At 39.1% G+C, this 21,350-nt stretch overlaps 1 protein-coding gene and 1 non-coding gene across 2 annotated transcripts; one reads left to right on the top strand and one right to left on the bottom strand.

Moving 5' to 3' along the window:
* Positions 1-4,186: 4,186 nt before the first annotated feature.
* On the bottom strand, positions 4,187-18,705 carry LOC139711560 (interstitial collagenase-like). Its single transcript, XM_071623439.1, has 8 exons — positions 18,216-18,705; positions 14,573-14,646; positions 13,356-13,531; positions 12,464-12,685; positions 11,334-11,579; positions 5,968-6,078; positions 5,342-5,506; positions 4,187-4,742 (listed from the first exon to the last, which is right to left on the bottom strand). Exons 1-8 carry the CDS (start codon positions 18,357-18,359, stop codon positions 4,303-4,305), a joined length of 1,578 nt encoding a protein of 525 aa, XP_071479540.1. The 5' UTR covers positions 18,360-18,705; the 3' UTR covers positions 4,187-4,302.
* Positions 18,706-21,140: 2,435 nt separating this feature from the next.
* On the top strand, positions 21,141-21,213 carry Trnai-aau (transfer RNA isoleucine (anticodon AAU)). Its single transcript has one exon. It is a non-coding gene; the product is annotated as a tRNA-Ile (tRNA).
* Positions 21,214-21,350: the final 137 nt, after the last annotated feature.

Genomic DNA, 21,350 nt, shown 5'->3' with positions numbered 1-21,350 from the left:
CAGCCCCCAGCAGAATGTACTACCAGGCTATGAGGTCAAAATAGGCTTAAACCTTGACATTTCTGGTAACAAGATATATGCCTTTTTTTCATGATAGGTTCAGGAATATGTCTGCAATAACGCAATACTGAAGGTAAGTCCTAAATCCTCCGTAAGTCAAAGGCGTTTCCCACCCACCCCCACCCCACCCCCAGTGGCAGATCCAGAGGGGAAGCACCATGCGTACGCCCCCTTTATTTTTCGTTAAAAACAAAAGAAATGAAATGAAAAAAAAAATGAAATGAAACCCGGAAGAGGCACCAGAAATGTTAGTTCGCCCCTCCTCCTTTGCAGAATTCCTGGATCCGCCCCTGGCCCTGGCCCTGGCCCCCATCAGACATTTCGAAGCGCACAAGTAAAGTATGAGCACTTTCAGAAATCCAAAATGGCACCCAAAATTCCCCCTCCATTTCTGATTTTTTTTTTTCATAATTCAACCAGGTAACCTCAATACAAACTTTGATTGCATGTCTATATCAAATGAGATACAAGGAAGCAAATAAAATACCAAAAAGGGCTAGACATTTTGAAACATAAGTAAATGGTCAATTAAAATAGTATAAAACATGAGCTCTTCCCGAAAACCAAAAAATGGCACCCAAAATGACCGCTATTTGCTGTTTTTTCTAATAACTTTGCAAGTAGGTAACCCCAAAACAATTATTCACATACATGTTTTAAAGTGCGTTTATAAGGATTTAGCTTAAACTTCAGATTTACTAAATCTATAACTTTGCTATTTTGTTAAATTTTCCTGTAGGCGTATAGAATGCACTGTGTTGATAATACAGATTAATCGGGTAGAAAATATTTCGAGGAGAAAACTCAAGCGGTATTATTCATACACGTTTCTGAATTCTGTGATTCAAAATCTCTGAATAAGTATCTTGTAGTAAGTTCCTTGCGTCTAAAAACATATAATTTTAGACATATAGAGCGTGTATTGGGGTTACTTCCATGGAAAGTAGGTGAGAAAACGGGAAATGGTTGCTATTTTGGAGACCATTTTCGATTTTGTGAATAGCTCACGCTTTGACTTTTTCTTATTGGAACTTAGGTGTTTCGAAATGACTGAATAAGTATTTCATTGGATTCATGTGTCTCAAAACATAAAATGTAGACATTTAATGTGTCTATTATGTCTATACGTAGTTGCAAAGTTATAAGAAAACAGAAAATGGTGGCCATTTTGGGCGCCATTTTATTATGTTATTTTAGACATATTCATGGACTTTATCTGTAAAAAAAAATACTTGAAATGTCCAGGTTATAGCTAATGCTCTTGACTAAATGCAGCTGATAGCGGAGACGTGTCGTCGGAGCGCTTTAACCCATTCTTTGCCATTGAGTCAAATGTGCACAAAATTCACACACATTCCTGGAAAGGTAATTAAGGCATGCAGACGGTTAAACAGTTTGTGTCTTCTAAAATGTAGGATTATAAAGGGATGGTATAGTTCCTGGATGAGATGGGGCTTCAGGTTTCCAATTTCTTTGTGAGATATTGAGAAACCTTTTTAAGAAATATGAAAGAGGAATTCAAAGTGTATCTGATGAAAATTAGTTTTGAAATGACTGAGATATCAAAATCAAAGGGATCTTTATAACAGATGGGACCAACTTTTTATTGGGGTCGTTTTGTTTGACCTTGCTTTTTTTTTTGGGGGGGGGGGATATCTCAGCCATTTCAAAACCGATTTTCAGCAGTAAACTTTGAATTCCTCTCTTGATTATAATTTTATGCTACAGTGTAACATTTCACGAGTGGTTTCTAGTATCTAGCAAAAAGTTAAACTCTCGGAACTCCTGACATCAGATCTCTTGTAAACTAATCTCTAAATCCCTCCAATAATTCTATTGCCCAATCATCACCTTTAATTTCTCCCATTTCAGTTATTGACACCCCTCCTCTAGCCAATCCGCTTACCTGTCCCCAGGTTGACCCCTTCCTCTCACCTGCGTATAACCTACCTGTGTCTCGAATTTAACCCTATCTGATACTCTCTTTTCTTCCTATACTCTTTATAAAACAAAACCCAGCTAATGTACGCTATACGAGCCCTTTAAGCTTTTCCTCCAACGGGATTTCTAAATTAACTCATGATACCACAACATTCTCGTCAAATCCTTGTCAAACATGAACTCCTATAATATATGAACATCCTCCCTTCTCTATATCTCTTTATTCCTTTATCACCTGCTGTCTCTCAAATATCCCTCTTTTTTATTCCCTTTGTCTGATGTCCTACCATACCCTAAGCCCTCTTCCTGAACTTTTAACATTCCATTTTATTCCTTTTTTCCCCTCAGTCACCCCATGATTTTCCCTATATATTTATATCTACTTCCTGGCTTTCCCCTCATGATTCTCCCTATAATGCTCAAAGATCGACTAAACCCAGTATATTCGGAGACCTCCATTTTCACCCCGCTACACTGTATTAATAATTATAAGCAAATGTTACATATACAACGATGAATATTATAAGGAGGTATATAAAATGATTTTCAAGAATAAGACATTACAATGACATATCAATGATAACAATAAAGAATCGCTTTCATCCATCAGCAAAACGATATTTAAAGGGAAAAAAACTAATTTAGCATTACATCTGATTCTTCACTGAGCAGTTTTGTGTCTCCCATTAAATCCATTTTCTTTCTTTCTTTCTTTTTTTTTGGGGGGGGGGGGTTAAGTGTATAATATATTACTCTACACATTACATATACGAGATCTCTTTTGCTGAAGTATGTTTTACAGGAACATTTGGCAAAAGCGTTACTAAATTACACTTCAAGCGCGTGAACGGCTCATCGAAATTCAAATCTCACTTTGACTGGCATGTATAGGAACGACAATAGGGTGCGATGTTAAAAAAAAGAAAAAAATCAAAATGGTGCCTGAATCGCACACACATAAACCACACACGCACTCAAGCACACACATGCACGCGAGCATTAAACATCGTAAATTGCGTCTTTTGAAAAATAAGCTGTCTTATTATACATGAATTTTCATTTTATTGTATCACCATTCCTCATTTTAAACAACCATACAAACAGCAATGGATAAATACATTATATGAGATAGCTTGGTGGAAATGCCTCACAAGAACAAGTATGTACAAAAATAAAAAAAAGAATTCGCACAAATACAGAAGATGATCCATGATCAAACACGGACTGCCTATACTTATAGGTATATGAATTCTCAATATGAGTTTTTGACATGACAAGAAGGCTTCATGATAATAATTTTGATAGAATAATACATGATAATATCAAATTTTGTTTTGTCTAAAACTTGACAAGTAAGTTAACAAAGGGTTTGAAGTGTTACGGCGTGAAATGTCTAAGCACGACAACATAGTGACGTGCTGTTATAGTTGGGTTTTTTTTTTAATAAAGCAAACGACAGTTTGATTTTTTTCATATTATAATAACAAGTCTGTGTGATCCAGGGTCAATCCTACCTTTACGTGTCCTGACATGCATTGTCATGATCGTAAAGCCACGAACATTTTTTTTTTTTCGAGCTAGAATGATTTCAAGTTTGTTTGTTTTTTGAAGACACGAATAACCATAAAATCCCGATATACACCAATCAGACAACAAAGGGCTATTTTCTTACTGAGAAGCCGTCTACTTAGACAAAACCTAATAAGTTCTGGACGAGTCTTTGGCATATTTCGTGTCATTTATTGCTTTATTGCTATGATGCGTTACATGCGTAAGTTAAAGTTAATGTTTTTAATTCATAATTGATGTCCGCATACTTAACCACGCTTTTTTAAAGTGCTATAAAGTGTGATGAATTGCTGTTATTACGACTCTGGAAATTGATTTGTGTTTTTTTAATGCATTGATATCGTGACCCCTTTTCACAAATCGAATAGGAAGGAAACATTACAAACAAAATTCTTAACGACTGCAGATATGATATTATGATAGATATGTGTCATATAGAATAGATGAGATCACTCAGGTCTTATAAAACAGAACCAAATGGACACTTATTTTCTCCTTCTCTGACGTGAGCGTTTGGAGGCTATCAGCTTTTGATGAAAATATTTGGTCTTTGCAGCTTGCAAAATAAAACCTTATGATTTTATATATATGAATAAGAGAACAGGTCATGTACTTTATTAATCAAAACTGATCTTTGGTTTCTCCTTGACATGTGCAGCCGGAAATTCATAACTTCTTTTTGTTTGTTTGTTTTTTTCAGTCAAAATGCATCATCACAACATAACATCCCTACTAGCCGTCAGTCTGTACAGTAGTAGGTTGTTGTTCAGGACGCAATTGTAATTTGGCGGGAAGATCATGAGTGCCCGAAATACCGCATCCCGACCAGTATTTGGACTTGGAGCGCGGGTAGTCCTTGGCTACGGACAGCTTTGCATCGTTGAAACGCCAGTACTTGTTGCCACGGAAGAAATACGTCTTTCCGTTCCGCCATTGAAGCGCAGCGTCCATCTTCGTAGGAACGCCCTTCCATTGCTGTGCGATCTTCATCGGTGCGCCAACGGTGAGATCGTGTTCGTAGAACTCGTAGAAACGAGATCCCTTGAAGATGTAGATCTTGCCGTTCCCTCCCCACTGAAGAGCGGCGTTGGGCGACTTGGGTAGATCCGCTGACTTTTTACGGGGAAAGCCGTTCTCCAGTCTCTTGTTATAATATCTCCATATGTTGTTGCCTACAGGCAAAATTTTGAAACGATATCACGTTGAATTTCCATTCTCCATTCGTTTTCCTTACGTAGCATTAATGATGTAAGTACACGGGGACTCAGCTCAATGTAAATTTTACGTATTGTACAATGAATACATTGCATTTATACATTCAGTTCCCATGTAGTATAGTACTGAAGCTTAACAGAAAAACATCACACCATTAACATTTGCTATCTTTTAGCTAATCTGTAGCTGGAAAGAGGACAAAGTATATTCCTCAGTTTCACACTTTTCAAAAATACATGTACATTAAATTTTTGAATGATAATATTTTGTGTTTGTATGGGTTTTTATAGTTTGATCATCACAAAACAGAGAAAGATTGAGTTGCCCACAAAGCCCGAAGTTTGATTTCAGTTTTTATTTCGCCCTATCGTGATGCAAGGAATCATTAATGCTTGCAAACAAGCAACCAAGTGATCAACGTCTTGAAGTCCCCTACATATACAACGATACGCCGATAAAGCGCCTTGCCTGGTGCCAAGGGATTCGAATAGGATGCCTCAAGATTGAGAACCTGTGGTCCATGAACACTGATTTGAATAGACGATCTTTAACGTACCTTTAAACATGTATGTCCGCCTTCCCGAAGAGACCACAGCGTGGATATTGGAAGGAGCCTCTGGGAAAACTTTCCTCGTCTTCTTCGGATAGCCGTCGACCACGCCCTGGTTGTCGATCGCCCAAACGTACTGGTCCTTGAAGGCATAGACGACGTTATCGGGCTCTGTGGGGAGGAAGGTGAGGAGAAGATAGCAGGTTTCTACATGGGTCTGAGTTTGACAGTGGCGAATTATGGTAGTGGAGCTGTGTGGTGGTGACGAATTCTGATTCATTTTGTATCCCCATTTGATTATCATTTTTTTAATGTATGACAGAAAAACATTATTCAAGTACAACATCGGTTTGAAGCAGACATCACATTATTACGGATCTGTAATATACTTCTCGAGTCTTGCCTATATTCGGCATAGCATTCAATGACCTTCTAAATGCATTATCATAGTAATGCAGAATCTATTGGGTGAAAAGGGTTTTTTTTTTTTGGTCCATTTCAGCCCTAAATAGAACCAATATGTTTTGTTTCTTTGTGTGTGTGACTGTGTTTAAATCAGAGGCATTTTCTACTCTCTCTGCTTTTTTAGTGGTCAAATTTGTGCAAAGAATAGGCTGCAAACTTTGAGTTACCGAAATACGTAGCTGAATCCCATCTACTGTTGCAGGGTGGTAGGTTGCCACCCCCGCCACTGCCCGTATCAGGTCGGCCGCCTGCAGGGTCCTTTTCAACGTCCGGTTTTCCTACACATGAGAGACAGACAAACATGGATATAAATTATGTAGGGTCCTACATCAATGACGAAAAGCATAAACGAGGCAAGAACAATTAAGAGAATGTTAAAGCTACCAAAGGATCCATATACAGAAGGGGCAGAAAAGCTGCCACTGTATTTATAAGGGCTGATTCCTCTTCTACCAGCACCTCATCCACATGCACATTGCACCTGATTCACGTGGGATTTTCAAGCCGCAATACAAATGAGAAGAGTTTCACTTTTAAGGAACTTGACCATGGACCCAGGATTCCAAAGTGGTCTCTGTCGGATGACATCTTGGGATGAGTTCTAAAGAAATCTTTAAGGTGGTAACTTTGGGGAAGTCCAGTGGCGTATCTAAGGGGGGGGGGGGGGCAAGGGGGGCACGTGCCCCGGGCGCCACTCCCCGGGGCGCCAAAAACGAAAAAACGAAAAAAAAAAAAAGAAGAAGAAGAAAAAGAAAAAAAAATAGAAGAGGAAGAAAAAGAAGAAGAAGAAGAAGAAGAAAAAAATTCGCCCGGACGGGGGAGGGGGGGGGGGGGGGGGGGGGGGACAAAATGACAATGTTTATTGTGTTCACACAAGAATTCCATGTTTTGTAAGCTGAAATTCAAAAAATTTCGGCTCGCTCGCTGCGCTCGCTCGCCAAAATCTCTCTCTCTCTCTCTCTCTCTCTCTCTCTATATATATATATACATAAGATCAGAACAAAACATGATGATGACATGGACAAAATGACAATGTCTATTGTGTTCACACATGTCATTTTATATTTAGTATATAAGAAAAATGTTAAACGGAGTAGCGACTACAATTTCTTTCGTTCTGAAGGGGGGAGCGCAAAAAAACCCAAATCAAATAAGATAAGAACAAAACGTAATGATGACGCGGAAATATACAAATTTCGGCTAACTCGCTCGTACTAATTTAGAGTATTTTTTCAAGTCCCCAGTTTGTTGGTATAAATCTTTATCTAAGGCCGTCACTATATCTTGATTTGAAGAAATGACAAGAATTCCATGTTTTGTAAGGTGAAATACACAATTTTTCGGCTCGCTCGCTGCGCTCGCTCGCCAAAATTTATCCAAAAAAAAAAGGTTAAGAACAAAATGTGATGATGACGCAAAAATATACAAATTTCGGCTCACTCGCGCGTACTAGCTTAGAGTATTTTTAAGTCCTCACTTTTTTGGTATAAACCGTTATCTATAAGGCCGTCACTATATATCTTGATTACAATTGTAAGATTGAATAACCAAAAAATGACAAGAATTCCATGTTTTGCAGGCTGGAATACAAAATTTTTCGGCTCGCTCGCTGCGCTCGCTCGCCAAAATTTATATAAAAGACAAAGAAGATAAGAACAAAACGTGACGATGACGCGGACAAAATGATAATGTCTATTGTGTTCACACATGTCATTTTATATTTAGCAGGCAAAATGTTATACAGAGCAGCGGCTGCAATTTCTTTCGTTCTGAAGCGATAGCCGAATTGGTCAAAAGAGGACAAAAACGGTTTCGAACGTTCGGGGGGGGGGGGAACCCAAATCAAACAAGATAAGAACAAAACGTAATGATGACGCGGAAATATACAAATTTTGGCTCACTTGCTCGTACTAATTAAGAGTATTTTTTCAAGTCCTCAGTTTGTTTATGTAGCCCTGTGAAGAAATAGGCTGACACTGAGAAGGAGGTCGGTTCAAGGCCATTGCCCACCCCCTCCTACAAGTCAATTGTATGAAGTTTTAGTTGTTGAGTTATATTTTTTTGTTTTTCATAATGTGGTTTTTAAGAATTGCTGAGGTCAGGGATATTGGACAATACGTATAATAAGGGACAAAGAAAAGGAAAGAAAATCTGGATAATATTTATAATAAGGAATAAAGAAAAGGAAAGAAAATTTGGACAATATGTATAATAAGGGACAAAGAACAGAAAGGAGAAATTCAGATGATGTCCAGAGTAAGGGAAATAGAGTGAAAGGAAATAATATAGCATATTTTGTTAACAAAGGGAGAAAGAGAAATCAGGAAGATAGGTCCGTGCAAGGTCAGGGTTGGTATTTATGATATGTGCATCAAGGGATAATTTGGGGGGCGGAAGGTGCGAAAGTAAGGGTTTATTTGACAGGACATGTGAAACTGTTCCATTTGGGGAACGAGATTAAAGGGCCGATGTCAGTAGTATAGGGCAGAAGGGGAGTTGAAGCAAACCGGCAGGGAGTCGGACCGTCTACCGGAAGTTTAATAGGGCCAGGGGGGTTTGGGAACCAATCACAGGTTGGTAAAAAGACCACCTGATGCCTCAGAAGTCAGAACCAATAGGAAATAAGAAGATAGGGAATTAAGAAATACATAGATGGTTAGGATATAAATACAGCTTAGTAGGGTTAGGAACAGGACACAGACCGACACACAGAGACAGAGGGAGAGGAGAAGGGGCGAAAGAGAGCGATTCCAGTCACCATCTAAGGGGGGAAGTTGGTTTTCCGCCAGCCTAGGGCACATCATCACACCCAGTTCCAACCGGTCCAGAACTTTGCTATTTTGTCTGCCAGTTTCCGAACTTTGTAAATTTTGTACCAACCCGAGAGGAAGAAAGAGGCAGAGAGAGGTGCTCTCGTATTTTAGCCCATTGTCATAAGTGTACCACCAAAAGGCCCCCTCCCCCCTTCCACCGTTCATCCAGTCCCTTTAACTATTAAACTCCGGGAGAGTCCGAACTAAGAACTTTCATCTGAATCGTGAGGCAGTTCGACGCCCGTAACATTGAGTGGACCCCTCCCGCAGCAGCGGGAATCGGGCTGAGCCTCGCGCACACTGACGCCTAAGCCTCCAGGCATTGTCGACTTAAGATTGTCCGTTGAACCCCGAGACTGCAATCCAGTGACCCGTAGGCGAGGCCAGAGGAGAAGAGAGCAGAAGTCACCCTGCCACCCCAGTCCGCCAGTGCATCGACGGGGGATCCAGCGTGCCAGAGACGGGAGTCGCCCGGCGACAACCAGAACCAGCCCACCCGAAAGAAGCGATAAGTGGCCACACCCTACTAATTTCATCCTCCCAATTAATACCACCCCCCCCCCCCCACTTCCTTCCGTAGAGTAAGTTAGTTTTAACAGTCGGCACCACCCCGTTGGGGGTAGCGTTGTGTAGGTTGGCTCAGGCAGAGCAGTATTGATATACGGGTAACACCGAGAGCTACCTCTATTTATATAAGCTTAGGGTTCATGTATAGTGATAATCATAATTCTATGATGAGTATAATTTGTTAAGCCGACTGCACGAGTTAATTGCTATGCCAAACGGTTATTTGTGATCCTATCGCCGGGAAGTCAGGCCCTTAGGCAAGGCCGGTAAATAAACGTGCGATCTTTTCTTTACCCCAAACGCACTTGCTTTTCCTTGTAAATTTGAGTGGAATTGTGTCATATTTTTGATTGTTCTAATTCATTAATTGTTGAACGAGTGGTGTGTCCTCTAGCCCCAGGACGAGTAGACTACTAGCTAACAGACCCTTTGAAAAATAAACTCCAGTCTACTCGGATCAACCTGTCGACCTAGTGTCGAGCCCCTTCCCCAAGAGCGGAGGTTGGGGGTGGGCTAGATTTATATAAATCGTAATCTATAAGGCCGTCACTATATCTTGATTAGAATGGTAAGATTTGATAACCCAAAAAATGACAAGAATTCCATTTTGTTGTAAGCTGAAATACAAAAATTTTCGGCTCGCTCGCTGCGCTCGCTCGCCAAAATTTATCACAATTTATTATATTTAAATCACCTTCAAAAGACTCCTTTTAAGTGCTTGAAAAAGCATATCATGTGGATTTTTTAAAAGACCCTACTGGGATAGGGTTGGGGTTGAACACTTTTTCAGAAATTAGGGGCGCAATTTTCGCGCTTGCCCCGGGCGCCGTTTTCCCTACATACGCCACTGAGTATACCTTTTGCCATTGAGATTATTGGCTTCGCCTTTGAATCAACAGGTGTGTGTTCTACATATCAGATGTAATACAGTGTCCTCAGGAACAGCTGGGCCCATTTCATAGAGAGTTACGACTGATCTTTCGCTCGATTTATCAAACATTGTCAAACGCACCTCGGTGAACTGAACGAAAGAGGAATATCCATCGTAACTCTGTTTTATTAAGTTCTTTACGCTTGATTTCATGCACATCTGTTTCTAGCGCATCGGGCGTAACTTTTTTTTTGGAATTGCAGTAATCTTAAAGGAAACCAAAACCCATATAAAGAAAATTCAACATGCTTTCACTTTTCTAGCATAATGAAAGAGCACTTAAAGGTAGGGAATCCCATTTGCATGCCTTAAATGAAGAGTTGTATAAATACAGTGGTATGTTGAAGAGAGTATCATTTTAGAAACTCCCATAAAGTATTGAAAGTGGAAGGTAACATTTAGTACATTTTTATTGACCGTTAGATTTTGAATTGAATTTTTTTCGGGGCTCACCGTAAATTCCAGTACATTACTAGGCTAGCTTTGCAGACCCATGCACTGCATGTGTGTCCATCATGTATATTTTGTGAAGAAAGTTCATCAAAACTTACAAACATTTCTATATACATTCTTGCCACACACTCTATATGTTATTACATCAGCTCTTATACTTTTAGATTTGTGTTTATAGATAAAAAAATACAGAAGACTGCAACAAAAAGGCTTAAGTGTGGCTGACACACAGAACTACTGAGTAGTTGAGTTTTGTGCATTATTCAAATTGTAGATAACTGTTGACTTCAAAATTTCTCAGCAGTGGCCTAAACAAGTCCCCTGAGGTTCATATTGAATGTTTTGCTGCATTTTGGGAGGTCTGTAAAAGGTATCCCCTACCTTTAACGAACCGCTTTCAGAAAGCAGGGGGAATAATTACTACCCTTAATGTAATATTATGTCAGTATCAAGTTGAATGTGTATAATTTTCATGAAAAATTTATTTTTGTGGAATTCCCTTTATATTTTCTTTATATTGATGTCCACACATGACGTCATAACCTCTACTAGTCTCCTCATCCAGCGGTTCCAACACCAAAACTTTAACAATTCATAACTTTTGCATCGATTGTCCGATTTTCTTCAAACTTTCTCTGATGTTTCTACAAATGTTGGTGCTTTCACTCAATCCACATTTCTCTTTGGGTTTCGGTTTCCTTTAAGATCAATATCTATGAAATGAGTCCCAGTATTGTCATGAAATTATTAAACGAGAATACACGGTTACCATAGAGATGCTGAATTCCATTGATGTCGTCCCTCGGTAGTTGGTAGTCCTCCACGTAGCCCAGATACCAGGGGTACATCAACGCCGACATATCACTAGAATGCAGGAGACCGAGACTGTGGCCGAACTCGTGGGCGGCCACGATGTAGAGGTTGATGCCGGCGTCGGTGCCGATGGTGAACGTTTCGTCTTCGTCGAAATGGGCGTCGCCGTTTTCGGGAAAGTAAGCGTGAGCCAGTGTCCCCCCTGACAAGCAATTTAATTCATGATATAATTGGAAGTGCAACTCACCCATAAACGAATGCACAATAGGTAGACGTTGGAAGCTTGAGCAGCACATGAATGATTTATCGTTGAGATTAAGAATCAACGAATCAAAATTCCTGATAAACCCTCTTTCTTGGCTTAAAAGATAACCGAATTTTTTGTCTGTTTGTCAGTATAGGGATGTATTTCGATGCAAACATACAAGCACAAACGTACAAGAAAAAGAGTGGATAATAGTGTTCGATAGCAATAAAGGAAAATGTCCATTTGCCTGACATTTTCAGGAAATGAGGCTTATTTTTGTTGTGTTTTGTTTCGCTTCCTCCTCCTTCTCCCCCCCCCCCCCCACCCCATCTATGATATCAGCCACAGGTTATGGCAAGATCCAAAATTAGAAACGCCATGAGTGGGAATAATCTAACGTAGTCTGCGATTTTTTTAGTTAAAACCCACGTGAGGTCATTCGTCAAAATTTAATTTATCTGGTTAAATGGAATTCAAATAATACTTATTCCCATTTATCATGATAAGATATGAAATAACGTTTACAATTATGAATGCAGTGACAATTATTTTTTTTTGCACGCATTTATAATTGTGTTTTAGTGAAGATGCGTTCGAGTCGTTAAAAATATGAGTATAAATTTTGAGAGGAAACATTACAAATAATTTTACAGGAAGAGAGAACTAAACTCAAATGCAAAGAGTATCATATTTGTAAATTAGTTTTAAACGTGAAATAATAACTAGTCGAATAAAGGTTGAATAAAACAGCAAGAGATGTCAACACTGATGATATATACTGTCAATATTTCCATCGTATTTGTTAGGCTTCGCAGGTTCAACAATAAATTGAGACTTACCTGGACCATCGAAGGCGGCAGCGAAGCCATCGCTGTGGACACCGGCTGCGAACTCGATCAAGATGTCAGCGTTGCGGTCGGAGGTCTCGCTGAAGGTCAGGGGTGAGACGTCGGCCCACAGCTGGAACGCCCTCCGAATGGCGTCTCGGACCTGGGCGCGTGTCAGATCGGGTGTGTAGTTCTTGAAGTAGTACGTCAGGGCGGTCTTGGACCACTTGGTACCTGATACGCAAGGTCCGAAAAGCACATTAATTTCATCTCCTGCTTTATTCCTTTCCCAAATTCAAGACATATTTTTGCATGTATCATTTTTTTTTTACCCAGTCACTATTCAGAAAATGAGAAACATTTCGAGAAACGTCGAATCGTCTTGTATTAAGACTATGGAGCTCTGTTTCATAAAGATTTTTTTGTTTTTGTTTTTGTATCATAGAACCTAATGAAATATTGCACAGAAATTCCATATAATTTTATGATTCAAGAGAATATACAACATATTAATTCTACGGATTCATTATACGTACATTGTACAGTATATCACTTTATGCCATCAGTATCAGTCCACGCCATCGCTGATACGCGCACACACTTGTGAAACATCTACCAACGCAAACATACATGGACCCACCTTCACGTACACACCCAAAAGAACATCCAAAGACAAAGCGACCCTATAAAAGGCGTTGGGTCTTGCCGTTTATTAGGTTCGTTTTCTTTGGATATTCTAGCAATTTCAAACCCAATTTTCATCAAATAAATTTTGAATTCCTCTTCGAATTATAAGCTCTATCATATATCATGAGAGGTTTCTCATTATCTCAAAAAAAGTATTATCAAAATAACTTAGAATCCTCAAGCCTCATCTCAACCGAAACTGTATACAAAAGTCTACCATCGGTGTTGTAGCGCCTGAAACGCGAAGTCCCGTTCGTTCTCAGGTCTTGCTGCTTGCCCATGCCAGCGGTGCCCACGATGTCCTCCACCCCGCATCGCTTGGCGCTGAGCTTCTCTTGAGTCGCCTCATCTAGTAAACCGGTCTGCTCAAGATCGGCAAATTCTTGGAATACTCTGTTATTTATAGTAATGATAATAATAGTACTGATTATGATAACAACGATATAGCATTAAGGTATCGAAGATGACGATGATGATTCAAATAAGGATAACGATAAACTGAAATTTAATGATATTAAAATCATCATAGTAAAATTACATTTGTAGCATAGAAAATACATTCCGAAACACAGATTATTAACTCCTATTCTGCTACTGTAGTGTGGCTATTTCTTTTTTCATCGCTACAATAGTTTGTAATACAAAACTATAATAATGAAAGTAACAGCTAGTGATGATAATCTAGATATTGAAACGAAGGAGAAGGAAAAAGAAAAGGAAAAAAATGACAACATGGCGTAGGAGAAAAAGCAGGTGTAAAGAAAGATCTTGATTAGGGGGCGTGGGAGAAGAAGAGGATATAATATGTCAGTTAAGATGAAAGAGAGGAAAGAGAGGGGGTAAACACAAGAACACAAAGAAGAAAGAGAAAACGTTAATGAGGAGGGTGAAGGGAGAAAAGGGACCAGAAGGAGGAGAAGACAAAGGGGAGGAGGAAAAAGGAGAGGAACACAGAAAATAAGAAGAAGGAGTTCAGAACAGCTTCATGGCAAAGAGGGGAGAAGGAGAATGAGTAGGAGGAGAAAAGAGGAGGTAGCTCATGACGACGAAATGATAAACAAGAAGACACAGAAGGCGGAACTGGAAGGAAGAGGTTAATGAGGAGGAAAGGGGGACAATGAGGATAAAAGATGACATAAGGATGGGGAGAAGCCGAAGGAAGAAGAGGAAGGTCATGAGGAGGAAGAGGGATGGATGTGAGAGGTGAGATGAAATAAGACACCAAAGGAGGAGGAGGAGGAGGATGGGGGAGGGAGGAAGGCGAAGAGTATGAAGATTGAAAAAGGAGGGTGAGGAGCAAGAGAGGGAGGAGAAGGGGGTGAGGAGAATGAGGAGGAGGATGGGGAGGAGGAGATGGAGGATGAGGAGCAAGAGTATGAGAAAGGGGCTGAGGAAAAGGGTGAGTTGGGGGAATTCGTTCTTAATTCAGATTACCTAATCGCAGACTCCAAAGATGTTGGTGAGTGCTGCACGCCCGTCACAAGGTAGCCGTACTTTTCAAGGTAGCTCTGACAATGCAGAAAGAAATTGAAAACAGATAAACAAAAGAAAAGGATTAATTTGTGAACACATGTGTGATATATGAGGGACAACCTACTTGGTTATATATAGTTAACATTCAATGTCATTCGTGCACTGGATTTGGGCAGTCTTTATATTCTTGGTAACGCTGCTTTTTCTCGGATTGTTCGTTCAAGTTCTGGCGGCGGTATCCGCGTCTTACAAGCAGCTGTGATATTCATCTTCCCACGATGTCAAATTTTGGAGACAATATTGATTACAGTCCTCCATATCATCACACACACACACACACACACACACACACACACACACACACACACAAGCGCGCAGTACAAGCACAAACACATATTTCCGTTTCTTGACTGTCAATGATAAATATTGTCTGGGTATTCGTCGAAAAAGCAAACAATCCTGCTGCCCTCACGTGATCCAGTAGCAGAGGTCAAAATTCAACTTCAACGCTGACGGAGCATCTGAGATGACTCATTATGTTTCTCTAGAAAAATAAACAGGCGATGTAGAATATCATCAGCTGTTGAAGCGCTCTTCTTTTCTCCTTTATGTCAGCCTATAGAGTAAACACTGGAAAACGTGATGATCAAACTCGTCTTACGGAGTAGAAATGCACGTACATGGCGGATTACTCACTAGATACTTTATTGGCATTGGTTATCATTCCTTTCCCTCTTTTGAGGAGGGGGAGCTAAGGGTTACGTCAAGTTAGTTCCTTTTCTGTTTTTGACGTGAGCGAGTAGCGTTGAAATCTATGATGACAAGATATATTATCCACCGCAATGTCTGTCTGAGTATACTCCTTATATTTCTGCTTGAGTCCTCTTGTTCGTCACGTTCGTTGCATCATAAAACTTTCCCTTTCCATTCTTTGACTCTGTCTTTCACCTATTCTTTCATTCTTTCGTTCTGCTAATCATTCTTTCCTTCCATCACGTTCCTCATCATTCCTTCCAGGCCTATCTTCCGTAATTTCATAAAATCAACGTTTTACTTTCGTCATTCTATCCCTTTCTCTTCTTAAACTTTTATGATATTGTGCTCTTTCTTATACAGTTCCCTATAAGAATGATGGTTTCTTTGATCAATATGATCAACTAAACAACAAATATGGTTTGGTGTCCTATCCTAAGTAGTCCATGAATAAAATGCAAACGAAAAACAAAAACAGCATGATGATGGAGACATTAAATTAATGGGCGTGGCCGCTCAAGGGTCGATGCAAAATATTGGGGTTGGGCACCGCGCAGAATTATCTGATCATCGCCAGAGTACAAGTATAACTATTATCATAAGGCACTTGTACGGGATGAAAAGAACTCGTAAAGATGTTTGTGTGTATATGAATGAATGCGTAAGAGAGGCAGGCAGATGAGCATTATGTACAGATGGTAGGGGCGGGGGGGGGGGGGGGGGTACAGATGTGGGAATTGTGGAGCTGGGTTGATATGTCACACGTGAACAATCATTGTATATTTGACCCGATCTCTGAACCATTCCGTCGACTGTTGAGATGGAATGCCAGCCCAGCCCGATGTTATAACATCGATGATAGCTGGTGACGCACAGCTGGAGGCACTATTTTGACGTCTTTTGTTATCCCGATCTTCAGCTGAGGATCAGAGTGTCAAAATAAACTTCTCAACGACCATCTTTACGAAAATAAATGATTTACCATCATCATCCCAATTCCACTTCATATTTCAAAGAAAGACATTATCACGCAAAAGAATACAAACTTTACGAACAATCGTTGAGTTGAAGACAAGCTGAACATACGGCAAAAGTCAGATACGTTGTTCACAAAATTGCTCGCAGCATTTATTGTGTTTCACTGAACTACGGATGAGTTGCCTATATTTTGGCTGAAGTGGAATTTTCTGTTTGGCATTGGGGTTAACTTACGATTAGATTTACAAAAGTGACTTTCTAGATCCCACACCTGTTTGTACAAGTGACCTTTCTGTGCCCGTTCATATCAGAGCAGTATTATGGATAGTAAACTATAGGAGAAGAGGGTGTGTGTGTGTGTGTGTGTGTGTGTGTGTTTGTGTGTGTGTGGAGGAGGCTGGGAGGGGATCATTCACTAAAGAATGTTGACTTCATCCTATGAAATCAGTTTAGTTGGTATATGGACTATTTAGAGAGAACTCAAATCCAAGTGGACGCTGGAAATATTAGTTGCCGTCAAATTTGTACGGGCTAAGTGCGTGCTGGGATCAAAGAGACTGTATTATACTAACAATCTCTTCTGCTGGGACATACAGATTCACATCATGCATGCATTTTTTTTTTCAGTCAAAACAAGCAGACAAGCAAACAAACAAACAGCAAACACATCGTCTGACATGATCGGAGTCCAAGCAAAATTATCCTAATCCATCTTTGAAAATTTCACCAGTCAAACCAACGCAGAAGTTCTGAAAATTTTACTGCAAATGACGTCACAGCATTTACCAAAACGAGATATCACCATGTTATTAAACAGTTTCTGGATGGTTTATTCTAACATCACTGTCTATGCTTCAATGAGAAATTTGAGTTTACCTTGAACATTCAGTGATTATTGTCAACTAACTTTTGTTTACAAATTCATTTTTACACAACATCAGAGACACTGAAAACATATAGTACACACTACTATGCAGCTCACAGTTTTCAAATTTGAGCGTCGTCAACCCTTTCTATGCTAGTGACTTTGGACAATGTGTACAACCCTGAATTATACTGCCTATTGAGTTTTCTGTGTCAATCGGCAGTCAAAGGACACAAGCGGTTAACATGAAACAAGCTGGGTGACGAGAGACATACATTTGTCACACATTTATGGGAGGGATGATACAAGGACAGTACAAACACAAAACACATTGAGTGCAATGTGTAATACATCAGACAATCTTTAGGCGCGAAAATTGTTGTCTAAAACAAAGATAACATCCAACCAACTGGAGTCTTAATCATCTCTGGAATAAGAATATGGATGTGAGAAGCGTGTTTTTTTTTTCATCTATTAAAACAAGTTCTAGATTACTCTTTAATCCTGACCATTGTATCACATTTGTTGATATTTGAAACATCTGAACACTTTCTTTGGACATTCTATTAACACTAACACAGACTAAACTGACTGTTACTTCCATCTACACAACTACAAGTGTGTATACATTACAAAAGTTTCACCCGTTTATATATCATGGAGCAGAAAATGATAAATTTTTCTATAAAGGGGAAGCTCTTTTGTCAAATGTCTATTAGAAATAGCCAGTGTACAGATGCCATTTTGGTAACCGACTGGCAACGTGTAACCGAGCGGTTAGTCGAAAAGTTACCACCAAAAAAGTGTTTCCAGTATCCTTTTTTTTAATGATTTAAAACAGGTATTGAATTTAGTAAAGCATTTAGTATTAATATCATATGTTGTCTGTTGTTTGTTTGTTGAGGTGTTTGCTCAAGTTTTATCTGCATAATAGTCCCCTTATATAAAAACGTGCGTATTTCAGAGAGGGAGAGAAAGAGAGAGGTAGTTTTGAGCCGTGTTACTTACAATAGGCGATGGTGATGAAGCTCTTGACGACTCACTTCTGCGTTGACCACTCTTTGAGCGTCTCTGCGCCCCCGTCGGTGCCGACGACGACCACGGATGTAAAACGGCAAGCACAACTAGCAGCAGCCAGGTGCGGGGCTCCATGATGCCTTACGACCAGGGCGTTGGCTTGACAAGTCGAGAACTTAAAGAGGATGGTGCTGACAGCTGAAATATTGCTATGGAATCCTTGTGAAGTTTCCGGACCCAGAGATAAAGTTTCACAAAAACAGTTTGATCTTCGGTAAGCTAAATACTATTACTTGACAAAGATTTGAGAAATCAGTGGATTATGCGGGGTCTACGAGCTCTTCTCCTCACGATAACTTGCTACTGATATGAGAAATACGAATGCATTGTTTCTACTCCATCATGTACAGGTGATTTTTTTTTCCCGCAGACACAAGCTTTGTCACCAATGGCTACGGTTTCTACCTACGCACCGACTGGAGTCGGCTGCATCCATTTCTCGTTTTTATCTGCCCGAGTTGACCCCCAGCTGGAGCCTATGACGAAAGGTTAGCCAGAAAAAAAGATGAGAGAAAGAAATCTTGGAAATCGGCAAAAATAAAGAGGAAATAAGCCATGTGACTCACGATGATGAGGTATTGGACGAATAAGACGATGAGAAGAAAGAAGGTAAGAGAAAAAAGCTTTGTAAATATAAATAGAAATAGGTGTGAGTTAATGTTGCCATAGGCAGCCATATACACAGACCCTCGATTATGAGTTTTCTGTCGATCATCATGGTACATGTACAATTCCGTAAGCTTAAGGACACTACAGTATCTTTTTTTTCCTCTGCAAAAAAAAAAAAAAAAAAAGCAGTTCTATATCATTACTCACAACCACAGCATAGGCTAATAGGGCCAATTATCCTTGGTATCGCGGAAATTACGGGATATTGACGACCAAATGATTTTATTTCGTTCTGTTATACACTGCGGTTTCAGTTTCCTCAAATTGTCTGCACGATAACCGCAGCAAAGCCATAGTTAATCATAAGGGGTTCATTGTAGCAGCTACAGACAAGTGGTGTTTCAAGCGGAATTAAAATACTTGTAAGACTTCAAGTATTCAGCGAATGCAGATATAATAGTAACTTGGTAAAGAACACGTCAGTGAAGGTCAAGAAAAAAAAAACCGGAAATGTGGCTCAATAGTTCGTTCAAAATAATTCTAAACGTTTTTGTTACATCCATATTATGACGTCATCCTGGATCAGAAGACTGTAGTAAATAATGATGTCACAAAAGTGGAACGAGATGGGAAAAAAATAACAGCAAGTCACAAAGTTGTAATCTTTACGGAAAGAACACATTTCCTGTTATACTGTCATTTTAAGGATATTATTATACCCCCTGCCTTCTAAAAGATTTTAGTCAAGCGTCCCTTCCTTTATGATTGAAAAATAAAAACGATATGTGGAATTCTCTGAATATTTACTTTATGATTCTCCCCTATTTTTAAATCACAAATTGTTGTATAGACCCGTCTTATCCACCGAAGTCAGCACGAGGATTTAGCTAAAACTCGATGTAAAAAAAAAAAAATCATAACTTTTGAAAGGATTGTCTAATTTTTCTCAAACTTCACTGACATCTTCTATACTGCATTCACTGAATTTATATACATCAGAGTTGGGTTGAATTCCTCGTTTCACCCTTTGTACCAATCGGCACTCAAAACACACAGTGGGTTAAACTATAACAAAGGCATTTAAATTCTATAAGGCATAAATCATATTGTGTATATATACTATGCTGACTGATTTGAATAAGAGCATAACATTTTCTCTGTTTTAACTTTTTTATTTCCTTGTTTACTTCTCTGACAACGTTGCTGTTATTGTATTTAAATTTGTACAAATAAACCAAATAGACCCTGAAAATGTGGATCATCAAAATCTTATGTATAACCTTTGAATATTAGCTTCTTTCAATGAATTCCATTAAATATCATTTGGATCTCTCTGTCTATCTCCCAATCTGTTTCCTAAATCTTTTGATTTAAGATGACAATGTCGGCGCCGGACTATTGATAGTAGAATTATTAGTGAGATACATATAAATGCTGCGTCCTCCAATAAAATCCCTTGGAACTTCATCCAAGAAACTATAAAAACATGAGTAGGTGACTTATACAAGCAAATATCTCTGAAAATCCCTATACTCGTGATATAAAACTTACATCATGAAGGTCTGCTAATTTCAGTGAAAGCAATGATTCTTGAAAACTCCGGAAGTGACTCAAATAGGGTCATGTATTCTTCTTTTCTTTAAATAAAGATAAAAGGAATTCTCGTGAGAAAGTTGGCTTGAACATCGCATTTAGGTTAAGCTAAGAAAAGTCAGTCAAAGGTTTAGTGGTTGTTTGAGGAAAATTGGACCATTATTTTTTAATTCATGAACAAGGCTTAAGTAATTTGACGGCAGTTTTTCATCAGTTGTGTGTTTTTGTGTGTTTTGTTTTGTTTTGTTTTGTTTTTGTTTTGTTTTGTTTTGTTGTTGTTTTTTTTTTTTTGTTTGTTTGTTTGTTTGTTTGTTTGTTTGTTTTTTTTTTTTGGGGGGGGGCTATGACTGCATTGGGCAACCCCATTACCAAAGTCGGCAGAGGATGGGTCCCATCTTTTAGGCACACTTTGTTTTGGGATATATCTCGATCATTATCATTTTAAAAAAGCTTTGAATTCCCCATGGAATCACATCCTGTTTCATATTTCCAAATAAACTTTGAATTCCCCATGAAATCATATCCTTTTTGTAAATTTTTTGTCATAATATAGAGAAAAAGATAAATCTGAAACGCCCTCTCAATCCAAAACGTGACTATCCCTTTAAGGGTCTTGTGTTTGAACTAGTTGCCGGTTACAAAACAAAGTGTGAAGGTCCGTTAGCTCAGTCGGCAGAGCATCGTGCTAATAACGCGAGGGTCATGAGTTCGAGCCTCATGTGGACCATCTCTAAATTTTTGCTAATTTAATTGCAAATCTTGGACTTTTTCTATTCCATTCATAAACTCCTAAGATTTTCTTTTTTTGAGAGAGAGAGAGAGAGAAAATGTGGTTGAATCGTGCCTGAAATAACAAACAAAACA

The sequence above is a fragment of the Diadema antillarum genome, unplaced genomic scaffold (assembly GCF_040938485.1).
Source record: "Diadema antillarum isolate AM-2024a unplaced genomic scaffold, OU_Dant_1.0 scf00000040, whole genome shotgun sequence".
Classification (NCBI taxonomy): Eukaryota; Metazoa; Echinodermata; class Echinoidea; order Diadematoida; family Diadematidae; genus Diadema; species Diadema antillarum.
The sequence above is the reverse complement of the archived record's forward strand: the minus strand, read 5'-3'. Positions and strand labels throughout refer to the sequence as shown.

Coding starts and splice junctions, on each gene's coding strand:
- LOC139711560 (XM_071623439.1), bottom strand. CDS start 18,359: ATGGAGCCCCGCACCTGGCTGCTGCTAGTTGTGCTTGCCGTTTTACAT. Junction 12,686..13,355: donor CAGGCGCTACAACACCGATG/GTAGACTTTTGT, acceptor CTTGCGTATCAG/GTACCAAGTGGTCCAAGACC. Junction 11,580..12,463: donor TGCCGCCTTCGATGGTCCAG/GTAAGTCTCAAT, acceptor ATTGCTTGTCAG/GGGGGACACTGGCTCACGCT.